The sequence below is a fragment of the Phocoena phocoena genome, chromosome 10, assembly GCF_963924675.1.
Source record: "Phocoena phocoena chromosome 10, mPhoPho1.1, whole genome shotgun sequence".
In the NCBI taxonomy this organism is placed as follows: domain Eukaryota; kingdom Metazoa; phylum Chordata; class Mammalia; order Artiodactyla; family Phocoenidae; genus Phocoena; species Phocoena phocoena.
The window spans coordinates 38,734,229-38,748,260 of record NC_089228.1 but is presented as its reverse complement, the minus strand read 5'-3'; the positions used below and the strand labels follow the sequence as shown (position 1 = coordinate 38,748,260).

Here is a 14,032-nt window from a genome sequence, read left to right as displayed (position 1 = left end):
AATTAAGACGGGAGTGATCCAGAAGCGAGAGGAGTATGTGTATAATATGGTAAATACATCTCCTTAAAGATTAAGGTTAGGAAATATATCTTCATCTAAGAAGAAAAATATTGCTTAGAATAGAAATAGGAAGTTAGAGGAGTATCTTATAGAGAGAGGTTGGAAAATAAGACCAGAGAGAAAAGTTATGGAGTAAGATAACGATCTCAAGATTGGTGGAGAAGAAAATCATTAATAGTATTGCACCCACATTTCCTTAGAACTTACATTAATATATAATAATTATTTCTCTTCCATGGAGGAAGGGGAATGAAAGCTATTTACATACCTTAAAAATGTGCTGCAAGACCCACAGCCTGTGTGGCAGAAGTTCTACAAAGTGCCTTGAACTTCTCAGATGAAAGGTACTATAAACACATTAAAAAAAAAAAAATCAGGAATTATGTCTATTCATTTCACAAAGAAAAAAACAAAAGCACAGGATGTAAAATGGGCTTGCCCAAAGTTCTGTTAAGTAATTCAGAATCCAGAAGGGGGAAAGGCACAGAATTTAATTTTTACTGACATAGCATAAAATTTACCACTTTTAAACATTTTGGCCTCCTTCACTTAACAAAATGCACACTATCAACTTTATTTTCTGAGTATTACAAATTAATGTTGCCCTTTTAAAAGCAAAAATCAAAAGCAGATGAATCCTATGCAAATTAATTTCCCAACATTATAAACATTTAACACACAGCATTACAAACACACAGCAAAGTTAAAAGAATTTTACAGTGAACACCTGTATGCCTACCACCCAGCCTACCATGAACATTTGAATGACCTTTTTAATACAGGCATTACAGAGAAATTAAAGACAACAGTCAGAAAATCAACGGATTCAAAAAACAGGTTGAAGTCATTAGGTTAAGGACATGAATAATATTAGGAAATCCTTCTGATACCTTTGTCAGAAATGGTCAGTATTAGTTTACTGTTTAAAGTCAAAATGGACTCAGATCTACCCCCTACTCTTGGTGAATCATTCTAATTGTTTACTATCAGATCGGATCATTATCCTGATTTTTTTTTTTAAATCTGATGATTAAAAAAAATCCAAAGAACTTCCCATGTCCTAAAAGGTCCTATATGATGTGGTCCCTGCCCACCTCTCTAATTTCATTTTACCTCCCACTTTTCCCTTCACTCCACTCCAAACTTATTTCATCGGCTTCTTATGTTCTCCTCTTTCCCTTTACTTGAATTTAAATAAGATGCTATCATAAATATGCTTAAGCACATTTACTTTACCCACCCACTTAAAAAAAAAAATCAAGCTCAATCTGGTATCAACTGCAAACTGGCTCCAATTTAACAGAGTATCTCATATTTTGATGATTATTAGCTATAAACATGTATTCATAATCATCTGGAGGAAGCACCAATAAACTCAGACCAACACCCAGAATGAGTAGCTTCAATGTCTATCTGATTTTCAGTCACATGACTACCATAATTATGAGTATACAAGGACTTAATACTTCAGCACCACAGATTAAAAATGAATCACTTGAAATAAACACTTGAAATAGGAATTTTACAGTAATTACTAACTTTAAACTGTACTGAGAATTTTAATTTATTAATCTCACAAGTACTTAACAATGAGCATGTCCCCAAAGAGCAGACTATAGTGAGACACATTAACACAAGTTTAAAATTTGGTTATCTTAATGTGAAGGTACAAGCAAATAGTTCTACAGGCCAGGTGCATAAAGGAATAAACTTAAGTCATAAGGGAAGACAAAATACCTTTAGGGACCTTTTAAAACTACAAATATATGTGATTAAAATCCAGTGATTATGTACCATTTATCATTATCACTAGTAGCCACAATGCAATTAAACCCGAGGTGCTGTCTATAGAAGCCCAGCAAGCCCAAATTTGTGCTCTTACAAGTTGAAATATCAGTCTTTCTTCTGGCAAAGTTAACGTGACTCTCTCAGCTCCAGGACAATTAAGAAGGCCCAAAGTAGCAACCCACCTTCTCCAGTCACAGCGTGGACTCCACCCTATAGACAAGAAACACCTGAAGATCTACCTGTTTTTACTCTAATAACTTACACCCCCACATGACCAGGTTAAACTTTTAAAAGGAGTTAACTGACAAACAAGGAATCAGGACTGAAAATACTCCAGCAAAACCACCACCACATACATATACACAGGAAACTATATTCTCAATATATACTGTTTCTCTCCATCCCACCTCAAATCAATAGTCAAAAGAGCCCACAGTTGCCCGATAACGTCTTATCAGGGCCTAACTATGTTGGATTTGGAGCAGGGGAGTCTAGGCCTGCCTGTGGAAGAAGCTGGGTCCCTCAAGAAGACCAAAACACCTCACGGCAAGAACTAGCCCAAGCAGAGACCCTGTATATTCATTTACCTATTTCAATCAACTGCTGTAGGACCATCCAAATTACAGAAAAGAGAGTAAAAGCTTGAGAACTGAAATTTGCTTGGAAAAATTTTCAGATTCTCCCAATACATGAAAAATCAGCAATACATAAATGAAGAAACAGTTGGAATAAGTTGAAAGTCCTGAATTTTAGCTGACTCTAAGCAAGCTGTTTGGGAGTACATGGAGAAGATCTTACAGTGAAAATAGTTCTGGCTGGCACCTGACTAGACATATGACCTTGGGAAATTTACTTAAGTCTCTGGGACTCAGTTTCTCATCTGCAAATGGGGTTGGACTACAAGTCCTAAAGATTCCTTTCAGGTCTAAAATTCTTGATCAGTGAAAAAGTCAGTGGATTCCTACTCTCTTCTTCCCTCTAGTACAGATATTTATGAGAACAGAGGCTATAAGTCTAGGACTAGACTTTGACTAAAACCAAGTTCCATCTTATATATATTTTTTGTTTGTTTTCTTCATCTTATATATTTTATGTCCCCAAGAGCCACTAGTGCTCTAAAAAAGTAGATAGAATTACTCAAGACAATTTATCAAAAGAGATCCCTCAAGTTATCCTTTACGATTAAGAATTAATCTTCTATTTCAGTCCAAACAATGTCACTTGTGCCAAATGCTCAAAGCAGCATCCCTCCCAATTTAGCCATGTCTAAAGTGACAATCAGGCAATGGTACATAAGCATTACACATCTGGGTGTGTGACACCAAGTGGCGGAAAAATTCTCACCACATACAACATTTAAAAAAATTTTTTAAGTATTTTTCCCTCTTCAGATCTGGCAGGAGTATAATCTGATCACACATCTGCAAGAAACATTTACTTCAATAAACTGTCTTAAACACAAAAAGAATCAAACGAGTTACCAACAGAGGTAAAAATTTAAAATAAGGATCATTAAGAAACACAAGTGAAACCAACTCTGGGAAAAAGAATGCCAACCTTCTATCATAAACTACTAAACATGGTTTTGACCAAATCAATTTGAGTGCAAATAGTACTATTTAGTGAACGTGTAACTGGATCCATCAGGTAACTAAGGACAGATGTCCAGGTGATTCCTAATCAAGGCAGTAATTTAGACTAAGCAAAATTGCAAATTAATACTTTATTTTGACGACACACAGTTTAAATCATGAAAAAATGTTCCTTTCAACTGGAAAATTCCCTTTTTTTAAATACCGAAGAATTCTAACCCTTAAGATTTCAACACTATATTTTACTTACACAATCTCAAAGCATACTGCATTAAAAAAGAAAATACCCAAAACATAACTGGACTTCACGCAGTATAAAACGGTGATTCATGTTTCATGTTTAACGTAAAAGCCAAAATGGAGTTGTAAAGAGTTTCTTTCCCATTTCAACTCCAAGAGCCACGCGCGCTTCACAGGGGCCGGCTGCCCAGCAGCTCGTGGGGCCCAGCTTAGAGCCCCCGCCCTGCCCGGCGCGGCCCTAGGAGAGGAAGCGACGGGGACCGAGAGCTGGCGGGCGGCTTGGGCTCCAGCAGGCCTGGCCGGGCGGGGGAAGGGGCGCGGGAGGCCGCGGGGCGCGCTTCCGGGGACTGCGCGGGCGGGGCCGTCGCTTCGGGAAGCGGGGCCTGGGTCCCCGGCCTGGGGTCAGGGTCAGGGGCCAGGGTCCTGGTGCTGCCGGCCGAGAGCAGCAGGTGGGGCGCGGCCGCGGCGGGGCGGCGGCTGGCGGGCGGCCGGAAGAGTGCCGGGCGGGCGGGCCCGGGGCACCGCGGCGCCAGGAGGGAACCCTCTCGCTCACCTCAGGCGACGACTCCGAGTCCGGCCTCTCCGCGCCGACGACTCCTGTCCGCGACTCGCAAGCTCGAAGACTACGGCGGGTAGCTGAGGAGGCTGCGGCGGACTAACGAGAGAACCGACGGAGAGCAACGGGCGGGGAGCGCGAGAAAGCAAGAGCGGGCGGCGACGGCGGCGGGAGGGCGGGGAGAGACGTGCGCGCCCCCGTGTGCCCAGCGGGCTCGAGCCGGCCCCAGTCGCGGCCCCGCGCACGGGCGCGCACTCCCTGCTCAGCCACGATTGCTTAGGAGCGTGTCCACACCCTAAAAGCAAGACTCTTAACCAATCATTGCAGCCGCGTGGGGCATCATGGGAACTCCTGGGCTATAAAAGACCTGGTTGCTATTTTATACTCCTCGAGTCACTCATCCTTTAAGCAGGGGGGGCTAGGTGCGCGTGCGCGGTTTTAACACTCCTCCCCAAACTGCCAACTCTTCGCGCAAGCGGGGTAGACGCGCCTTCCGTGGGTTTACGCGTGCGCACTAGAGGGCCTGGCTCCGGAAGACCAGACGCCTGCGCAGTGGGGACTACCGTGACAGTCCCCTGGCTGGGACGCCGGCCAGTCATGGCGGAGCCTTGGTCTGGGCAGTCCTTGCAGGCTCTGCCGGCCACGGTGCTGGGCGCTCTGGGCGCCCTCGGCAGCGAGTTCCTGCTGGAGTGGGAGGCGCAGGACACGCGCGTGACCCTCTTCAAGCTGCTGCTGCTTTGGTTGGTGTTAAGTCTCCTGAGCATCCAGCTGGCGTGGGGGTTCTACGGGAGTACGGTGACCGGGCTGTATCACCGGCCAGGTGAGACGATCCACCAACTTCCGTGGGCCGGCCACCCCCTCCCCCACCGACTGTACCTTTGGGCTCCCCAGAACCCCCCCAGACTACCAGTGGGTCCCCTGAGAACCTCATCACAACTTAACGCTGTACCCTGACCCATGTCAACATACCATTTCACGCCAGAAACCCCACCAGTCCACCCGTCACATATAAATTCCTTTCGACCCCCGTCAGACAATACCACTAGTCCCTGAGGGCCTCCACTACACTCTCCATCAAACAATACCACTGGCCTCTAACCTGACCTGGGCTGATGCCTGCTCAGATACCCACCCCCAGCTTGCTGCAGCTCTGGATGTGTTCCTGCCCCCAGGTCTGGGCGGCCAGAACGGATCCACACCTGATGGCTCCACGCATTTCCCTTCCTGGTGAGTAAATCTACTCCTATGTCTACCCCATGCTTAGCAGGCAGAGGCCACTCCTGAGCTGAGGACAGGGGAAGGGAGTTCTCAGGGTAGGAGGCCACCAGCTTTGCAGCAAACCCCAGGGTCTGCACTAGAGCTCAGGCTTCAAGTGACATCGATGTCTGAACAGCCCATCTGTATGCTGTTCAGTAACCTGTGCGGTGGGTGGCATTATTGTCACAACTTCAGAGATGTAGTGGCAACTCGACTGTAAGAGATGTAGAGATTCCACTGCACTGTAAGCCCCTCAGTTGGAAAGGCAGGAGCCTCTGTCCTTAGTGCACTGACTGAACTCATCAGATCAGCCTTCTAATCTGTAAAACATGAACTCACTAATCAGAGCGTTCATTCAGTTGATCTCTGAGCTCCTACCACATGGCAGGGGCCACACTAGGTCCAGAGAACAAGAACAACCCAGGCCCTGCTCACAGGTGGAACCAGAGATTTAAAAGGGGAGGGCAGAACCTAGTGGCAGGGCAGGAATAAAGGCACAGATGTAGAGAACGGACTTGAGGACACGGCGGGGAAGGGGAAGCAGGGACGAAGTGAGAGAGTAGCATTGACATATATACACTACCAAATGTAAAATGGATGGCTAGCGGGAAGCTGCTGCATAGCACAGGGAGATCAGCTCAATGCTTTGTGATGACCTAGAGGGGTGGGACAGGGAGGGTGGGAGGGAGGCTCAAGAGGGAGGGGATATGGGGATATAAGTATATATATAGCTGATTCACTTTGTTGTACAGCAGAAACTAACACAACATTGTAAAGCAATTATACTCCAATAAAGATATTAAAAAAATTTTTTTAATAAATAAAAGGGGAGGGCAGCAGTGCAGAGGCAAGGGTCATCACAGCTGGTATCTTCCAAGTCAGACACCTAAGCTGAGGGCAAAGGCTAGGGGTGTACCAAGCAAAGAGAATGGACAGAACAAGGCCTAGAGGCAAGAACAAGGGTGACATATTGGAAGGATAGACAAGGCTGTGACACTGGAGCTCAAACATAAAGGCATGAAGGGACCTGGAATACCCTATCCCAAGTCTCAAGGAGCTACTGGACTCAGCAAAGCCATGGCCTGACCGAATTTGCTTTTATAACTGCCTGCTTCATGGCAAATAGGTAAAGGTGTCCAATAGAGAGGGCAAGAGGCCAATTAGGAGGCCTGCCACTGCACAGGTTTCTGTCCTTGGCAACTGGCGAAGGATGGGAGCACCATTCACAAAGTGGAGAAGCAGGAGGAAGAATAAGTCTGCAGGGGAAAGTGGTGGACCCAGTGAGGGCTGTGGAAGCTCAGCAGAGAGGTCTAGGTTATAGTGTGGCCTTACTGAGCCCAGCTCAGCCCCCACAAGGGGACTGTTATGCTGTCCGCGGAATAACCCCTCTTCTCTTCTATCACTTTCAGGGAAACAGCAGCAAATGAACCTCTTAAAACCCACAGAGAATAAGGGAAGGCAGCAGAGGGGTCTCCAGGAACATCACCAGGTCTGCTGGCTCCCATACTGGGTTCTGCTGCTGCCCAGACCCCAGGGACGACTGCAGTGGGGGTAGAGGTTGGGGGCAGGGAGTATGCCAGTGCTTGCAGGGTTGGGCCTCCACTGCCCTTGGTCTTGCCTCCAGCAGCCCCAGGCATTGGGCCAGTAAAGAGTTTGCCTGTACCCTGATCTGGGTGGCTTAAGGAGAGAAGGCATGCTTCTCCTTTCAGGGGTCAGCTCAGAAGCCTCTGGGTTGGGGAGGGCAACAGTCCATTTTCTGTCTTGGCTTTTTCCTGTTCCTCTTCCCATCCCCCTGGGATGTGACCCTGTAGAGATTTGTCCCTGGGAGGAAGCCTGAGGTTGACCAGCTCTGAGATTTGTAAGGCAGGTCTGTTTTCCCCTAAGCCTGGGGTTTCCTTTATTTGGTTTTGCTTTGTTGGCAGGGACCCAGGGAATCCTGGCCTGGACACAGCCTTATATTTTATGGTTACTTAGCTGGCCATTCAAGTATAAAACAGTGGACACCAAACACCCACCTCCTTTGGCTCATCCTGAGCTCTCCAGGTGTGAGTCAGGCTATATAAGTTGTCTTTTCATTGTACTCATATTCCTCTTAACCCCTCCCAGAAGGAAGCTGGGTACCTAAAAGTGGCTGAGTCCCAGGGGTGACCTCCCATCTCCACTGCTTAAGTGCCTGTGGGGTTGTGGATCTGTACCCTGCCCCTCAAAGGGACATACTGAGCTGTTTAGTGCAAAGCGGCCCCATCGTGCCCTGCAGCCTCACCACTTCCCCATCTTGACCTGGAACCAGAGGAGCTTCGTTCTAAGAGCCCACAGGCTAGGCAGGCCTGCCACTTCCACAGTGAGCCAAGGGAACTTATTAAGGTATAAGTGGCAAACACCAGTTCCTGAAAGCAGTGTGGCCCTAGACCTGCCTGCTTCCCTGATGGACATACTTCTGCCTGCTTCTGCTGGGCCAGCAGCTACCTCAGTGTCCCACTGCTTCCTTCCTCACTGTTAAATGTCACATTTCCATCTGGCAGCCTTTGCCTAGGCTGTCTTTGCAGAGTGCACTGGAGTAGGACTATGCTGAGCTCATGCACGAGTACTCCGGAGTATCTTCTGGCTGGTGGGATGATGGTTCTGCAGCCCCAGGCCTACCCACTGACAACAAACACCACACTCAGAATTGGTCCCATATTTCACCCCAGGCTCAACTGAGGATGTGGCTTATTAAACATGGAAGTGCATCAGCTGTGTGGTTATTGACAGGACAGTGTGCACGCACAGGGGAAACTGGAGAGGGAACACCCTGGGGGCTATTGCCCCTGAGCACCCAGAATACAACTTGCAGAGGTGTAGAGGTGATGCCATCTCCCTGGAGGAGCAGTGGTGGTGCCCAGTAGGGGCACTCTCCCCTTTAGTTTTTATAGACCTGCCCCTCTCAAGGGGAACCCACTCTGAGTCTGGGCCAGGAAGGCAGGCATTGGACTGGCATCCTAGGAACCCTGTGGACAGAGAACAATGAAGCTAGGACTCTAGCAAGCAAGAAGGAAGGAAGCTCATTTAATGTTTTATTTTCTTTAGGAGTCAGTGGAGTCCAGTAATAAGTCCCAGGGACGAAGGTCAGCCCAGGATAAGGCAAGTCTGGGAGGAGGCCCAGCCTGCCCTACAACAGCCCTGGGGCTCAGAACAGGTGGTGAGCCTGGCATGGCTGGCTGCTGGGCAGCAGGCTGGGCCAACTGGAGAATGTGGAAGAATGAGTCCATGCCCCCCTCAGCCATCCCCAAGTTTACACATGGGCACCACAGCCCTACTAGGCCAACCCTCTGTGAGTCAGGAATCATCCCTGCCCAGGAAGAGGCAACAGTTTGAATTCATGGAAAGTGAACCAGAGGAGGTAGCCGGCACTGCCCAAGGTAGTGACCCTTTGCAGTGTGAGAAACCGTGGTGAGGTAGGTTGGGCAGGCTTTCTCCTCCCCCTAAAGGTGAGCCTTTGCTCCACAGGCAGCACCTGGCAGAGTGGAAGGGCGAGGTGCCAGAACTGATGCTTCTCCAGCAGGCAAGAGTGGGGTCAATGGGACTGTGGGCTGGTCCATCACTCAGAAATGGGGTCTTGAAGTTGCAAGTGGCACAGGATGAAGTGGGAATAGGTGGTGTGACCCCGTTACCCAGACAACCAGTACCAGCCTCCACCTAGCCACCCCAAGTGTGTTCTGCCTCAGCTTCCTGACAAACCCCTTGTACAAACCCCTAGCCCCTTGTACAGTGCCCTCCAGGGTAAGGCTCCTGGAGGAGAGGGCCCTGCTCCAAGTCATCCTCACTTAAGGATATAATAGTTTGTGGGCACAAAGGGCATCTTGCTGACCATGGCCATCTGCTGCTTTCGCCGCACCTCTACCAGCAGCAGGGTACCTGGCTGACTGTACTCATAGGGCACATAACCCATCGCCACATTCTTCTTTAGGCAGGGTGAGGGGCAGCCACTGGTCACAGCACCTGTCCAGGCAGACGCCATGTGTCAACACCACCCTGCCAGCCCAGGGTCCCCACCCTCCTAGGGAAGAGACAAGGGCTCTCCAACTTCCCTGGTCAACCTACCAAGCACGGTACCCTCCGTACTCAGGATGGGGTTGTGCGCCCGCACAGGAGCCCCCTCACACATTAACCCCACACGCCTCCGCTGCACCTTGCCCTTCAGCTGGGGAACAATGACTGAGGCTCCTGGGAAGTCCATGGCAGCTCGGCGGCGCTTCCCTGGAACATGACACATCAGATTTAGGCCAGAGTCCGTAGGACCCCTGACCACAGGAGGTCCTAGTGACAAGGAACCCAAGTGACATCTATCCAGCATCAAGGCCCCTTCGCTCAGGCTGCCCCTAGACCCCATTCCTCCCCTGCAGTGCAGTCAGCCATCCACCTACTGACCCCTGGCCTTGGAGGCCATGCTCCCCACCTCAGCTTGCTGAGGGTCCTCAATATCTACTGGGCAAAGCCACTGTGGTACCTTCAGGAAATGAAGGCTCAGGGAGACTGTGCCACTTGCTCCAGGCTACACAACCTTGGAAACTGGCAGTCCTGGGTTGGCTGGTCTCATCAAGGGTCACTCCAGCCTTCAGGATCCCCTCCCTGAGTGCTAGCCCAGCTTACCCAATGTCCAACTGAGGCTGCCTTCCACAGGTGTGGTGTGTTCATCAATGTCGTTCCCATACAGGCAGAGGCCTGCCTCCAGGCGCAGGCTGTCCCGGGCCGCCAGACCTGCCAGCTTCACCTCTGGGTTTTCCAACAGAGCTGTTGCCAGGCGGACTGCCTCCGCGGCCAGCACCGAGATCTGCAAGGGACACCAGGGAGCAGATGGGCTGCTGGCCCCAGAGTCCTATGCCCTGCACTACCCTGTGCCCACTTCTTGACAAACCTCCACACCATCCTCTCCTGTGTAGCCACAGCGGGTCACACGGCAGCCAGACACGCCAAACACCTCCATCACAGCACTGGTCATGAAGGGCAGTTTCCTCAGATCATCTGCCACGCCAGCCTGTAGCACCTGGGCCGCAGTGGGGCCTGGGCCCAGGGAGCCAATAACCAAGTGTCCAGGTCCTGGTGCCCCAGAAAGCTGGATCACAGCCCTTAGGGACCAGAACAAGCCCTGAGCAAGCCCCACTCTGCAGGTGGGAGAAGATGCTCTTGCCCACAGCCCATGGAGCCTTGTGGCAGGTAGAAGGAGGGCATGATACCAAACTTAGAATTATGGTGCACCATCCTCACCTTCCCCTGGCACGGCCTCTCTGCCAAGCAGTAGAGGAAACCTGGAAGACAAAGTTCAGCTCCAAACCCAGCCTGGCCCACTTACCTTGCAGGGCTAGCAAGGCATTATCCATCACCTCCAGGCCCACATCGTTGCCCATGTTCTGAAGCTCCCTAACCTTGTCCTGAAAGGAAAGAAATACCACATTTGCTCTGGGACCCCTTACTGAGCACCTGGTGCTGCAGAGCTCGGCAGAGTAGGCTAGTTCCCGTCTTAACAAGGTCATATAACTACTAAGTGGTAGGGATGACTCAAGCCCAGGTCTGCCAGCTCTAACACCAGGCTCCAGCCTTCCATCCTCACCAGAGGATCCTCACTTAGGGGCAAGGATCAGCTTCACCTCCCCACCTCCCCCACTTCCCCACCACTGAAACTTAGCATGCTCCAGGGAGGGCCTGCTCTGGCCCACTGTTCTTTCAAAGAGCCATTGTCTGAGCTCCTTATCCATTCCAGGTCTGTCCTGGAAAACAAGGATGCTGCTCTGTGAACAAGGAGGACAGGGTACCTGGGACACAGAGGGGCTATACCTGCATGAGGGTCAGGTCCTTTTCCCAGCATCCAGCATTGGACACCACATACAGGTGTCCCTCAGAGGTGTTGGTCACAATCAAGTCATCTAAGATGCCGCCAGCCTCATTCGTAAACAGCGACAGTGTTCCCTAGCGTCAAAGTGGAGCATCATTGCCTCCAGGTCCAAGAGGCCAAGATCAAGTGTGAGTCAAACACGCCCCTGGGCCCACTCAGCCACCACAAACTCATGAACCCTCGTGAATAGAGCTGAGGGGTGGCAGTGCAAGAAGCAAGGCTGGGTCAGCCCAGGCCCCTGCACAAGCCCAGGGTTTTTGATCCTCATACACTGAGAAAGGTTTCACCTCTTCCCCACCTTGGGGGACACCTCCCTGATCTGGTGGGGCCTCTGCACCCCTCCCCATTTAGTACAGAGAGCCCCTCTCACACTTAACCCACCATACCTAGGACTTGATGCTTCGTCCCACCCAGACCTAGGACAACTCAGTCTGTGCCCCAAACCCCAGGACAGAAGCTTCAAAGTCTATGGGAATTCCCTGGTGGTCCAGTGGTTAGGACTCGGCACTTTCACTGCTGAGGGTGAGGGTTCAATCCCTGGTTGGGGAACTAAGATCCAGCATGGCCAAAAAAAAAAAAAAGCAGCAGCAGCTTCAAAGTCTATCTTGATGATCCCATGTGCTCCACAACAACCCTCTATAACACTGAGGCTGGCTGGCCTCAGCCTCCCCACTGGATGGACAGTATAAAAGCCTGAGGTTAAGAGGTCACATGAATCACCTGGGGATCTTGTTAAAATGCAGGTTCTGATTCAGCAGGTCTGAAGAACTGGCCTGAGAGTGAATCCTAACAAGCTCCTATGTGACGATGAGGCTGCTGGTTTACAGACTACACTTTCGTTTTTCTTTGGCCGCACAGCTTGTGGGATCTTAGTTCCCCAACAAGGGATTGAACCCAGGCCCTCGGGAGTGAGTGCACAGAGTCCTAATCCTAATCACTGGACCGCCAGGGAATTCCCAGGACTTACAATTTAAATTGCAAGGGGTTAAGCAGCATGGAAGGTCACAGAACAGGACGTGAACCTGGGTTTCTGGCCTTCCAGCGTGATGTGGTGGGGATGGGATAGGACCCTCCCTGCAGATGGCTGGGTGTCTGGACATGACTCAGGGACTCTGTCCCCCAAGAACGAAAGCCCTGAGAAACTGTGTCTGATCCATCTCTGTGCCCCCAGGCCCGAAGCAGGGACTCAGACTGGTTTGCTGGCTTATGACTAAGAACACTCATTGAGCAGAAATAAAAGAGAGGCCCACCTGGTTTGGCTTTAGCTCTGCAATATCTCCAACCACTAGACTTTCCATCAGCTTCACCCGGTCATGGCCAAATATCTTGGTCTGGGAAAGAGATCAAAAAGCCTCTGGAAAGCCACGGGGCTAGGAGGCATCCTCCCTGCCACCCACAGCACATTCCAATCCAGCCAAAGTGCCTGACTAGTCTTTTGGTTCTGCAAGTGGCAGAAGCCCTACTTTCTGACTCCCCCACACCTGCCAATACAGAAGAGATGCACTCAGGGAGGTTAGGGAACTTGAAAGGGCCCAGCACCTTCCTGAAATACCCCCTTTTCCAAACCAATACCTAGGACAGTGGATGACAATGAGTGGCAGCCCTGGAAAACCCAGGACGTTGAGGCACTCCACTAAGTGGGAGCAGGCTAGAGAGATAAGACAGGAGATGATCAAGAGAACCTCTGAGTCAGTTTACTGGGGGCCATAGTACATTACACCCTTGAGACCTCCAACTCTTCTGAGAGGGCTGCCCTTGGAATCCAGCTCCCAGCAAAGAAAGCTGAGGGTTGCACCATTGTGGACGGAGAGGAAGCCCTGGCCTGGCAATCAGCGCACTCCCCTGGCTCACCTGCAGCATGTGGGATACGTCAAAGAGCGAGCAGTGCCGGCGTGTATGCAGGTGTGAGTCAACGTGGCTGTCCCGGTACTGCACAGGCAGATTCCAGCCTGCGAATGCCACCATCTTCCCGCCATGGGCCAGGTGGAAGTCATAGAGTGGTGTCCTGCGGAGCACGTCCTGCGGGCGGCCGGGCTCAGTGCCACCAAGGCCCCAGACCCCAGCCCTCTTCCTCCCCCACCCTCCAAGACTGGCACCACAACCCAGCACCCTCTATCCCACCTGTGCACTACTGAGAGAACGGCGCAGGGCCGAGGGGAGCGCCTGGAGACACGAGCCCAGATGGGACATCATGCTCCCAGCCCGCTGCATTGTTGCCGGCAACGGGTGCAGCCGACGCACAGAGGCCACCACTCTGACAGGCACGCTGGGAGATGTAGTCCAAGCCCTGCTTAGATAGGTCTCTCCCCCGCCTAGGGGATCAGAAGAGGGAGTGGGCAGCCCCAAGGGCAGATGCAGCTTTAGAGCACACAGTGCGTTGACTCCCAGCTGCAGGGAAATAGCCCCGGGCGCTTCCATCTGATCAGGGCAGATTGGGCGGTTGGAGCCAGTTAAGCCACTCAGAAATAGAGCTGGGGGCTAGACCTCCCCCTGCTGACTGCCCTGCCTCCAAAGGGCCAAAGTTCTGCAAAGGGCTGAAAGGCCTGAATCACCAGTTTAGGACAATAGGAGTGTAAGGTCGCACGGGGGGAGGGTAAGGGGTGGAGAGGGCACAGGAGGGTGGAGTCAGCCGGGCAGGCAGAGTGCCACAGTAACCTGGCCTCACGTGAG

The 14,032-nt window shown here is 50.9% G+C and overlaps 3 protein-coding genes across 6 annotated transcripts in view; 1 reads left to right on the top strand and 2 right to left on the bottom strand.

Annotated features, from left to right (window-relative positions):
- RHOA (ras homolog family member A) overlaps positions 1 to 4,428 on the bottom strand; it is a 49,364-nt gene extending 44,936 nt beyond the window's left edge. The window contains exons 1-2 of one of the 2 annotated variants that reach the window (XM_065885458.1): positions 4,234 to 4,428; positions 329 to 407 (exon numbers count right to left, since the gene is read on the bottom strand). The gene's annotated coding sequence lies outside the window, so the exon portion shown is untranslated. The remainder of the gene's footprint in view (positions 1 to 328; positions 408 to 4,233) is intronic. The other variant, XM_065885460.1, reaches the window with a different exon arrangement.
- Positions 4,429 to 4,833: 405 nt separating this feature from the next.
- Positions 4,834 to 6,945, top strand: TCTA (T cell leukemia translocation altered). The gene is made up of 3 exons (XM_065886413.1): positions 4,834 to 5,056; positions 5,409 to 5,463; positions 6,903 to 6,945. The coding sequence occupies exons 1-3, from the start codon at positions 4,834 to 4,836 to the stop codon at positions 6,943 to 6,945; spliced, it is 321 nt and encodes a 106-aa protein (XP_065742485.1).
- A 1,570-nt stretch (positions 6,946 to 8,515) lies between these two features.
- Positions 8,516 to 13,859, bottom strand: AMT (aminomethyltransferase). Of its 3 annotated transcripts, XM_065884861.1 has the most exons (9): positions 13,484 to 13,859; positions 13,214 to 13,381; positions 12,613 to 12,693; positions 11,305 to 11,436; positions 10,823 to 10,901; positions 10,388 to 10,533; positions 10,123 to 10,303; positions 9,574 to 9,729; positions 8,516 to 9,471 (listed from the first exon to the last, which is right to left on the bottom strand). In XM_065884861.1, exons 1-9 carry the CDS (start codon positions 13,778 to 13,780, stop codon positions 9,293 to 9,295), a joined length of 1,419 nt encoding a protein of 472 aa, XP_065740933.1. In that variant the 5' UTR covers positions 13,781 to 13,859; the 3' UTR covers positions 8,516 to 9,292. The 3 variants fall into 3 exon arrangements, with proteins under 3 accessions (XP_065740933.1, XP_065740934.1, XP_065740935.1); XM_065884862.1 differs by lacking the exon at positions 11,305 to 11,436 and having other exon boundaries at positions 9,293 to 9,471; positions 13,484 to 13,573; XM_065884863.1 differs by lacking the exon at positions 13,214 to 13,381 and having other exon boundaries at positions 9,293 to 9,471; positions 13,484 to 13,573.
- Positions 13,860 to 14,032: the final 173 nt, after the last annotated feature.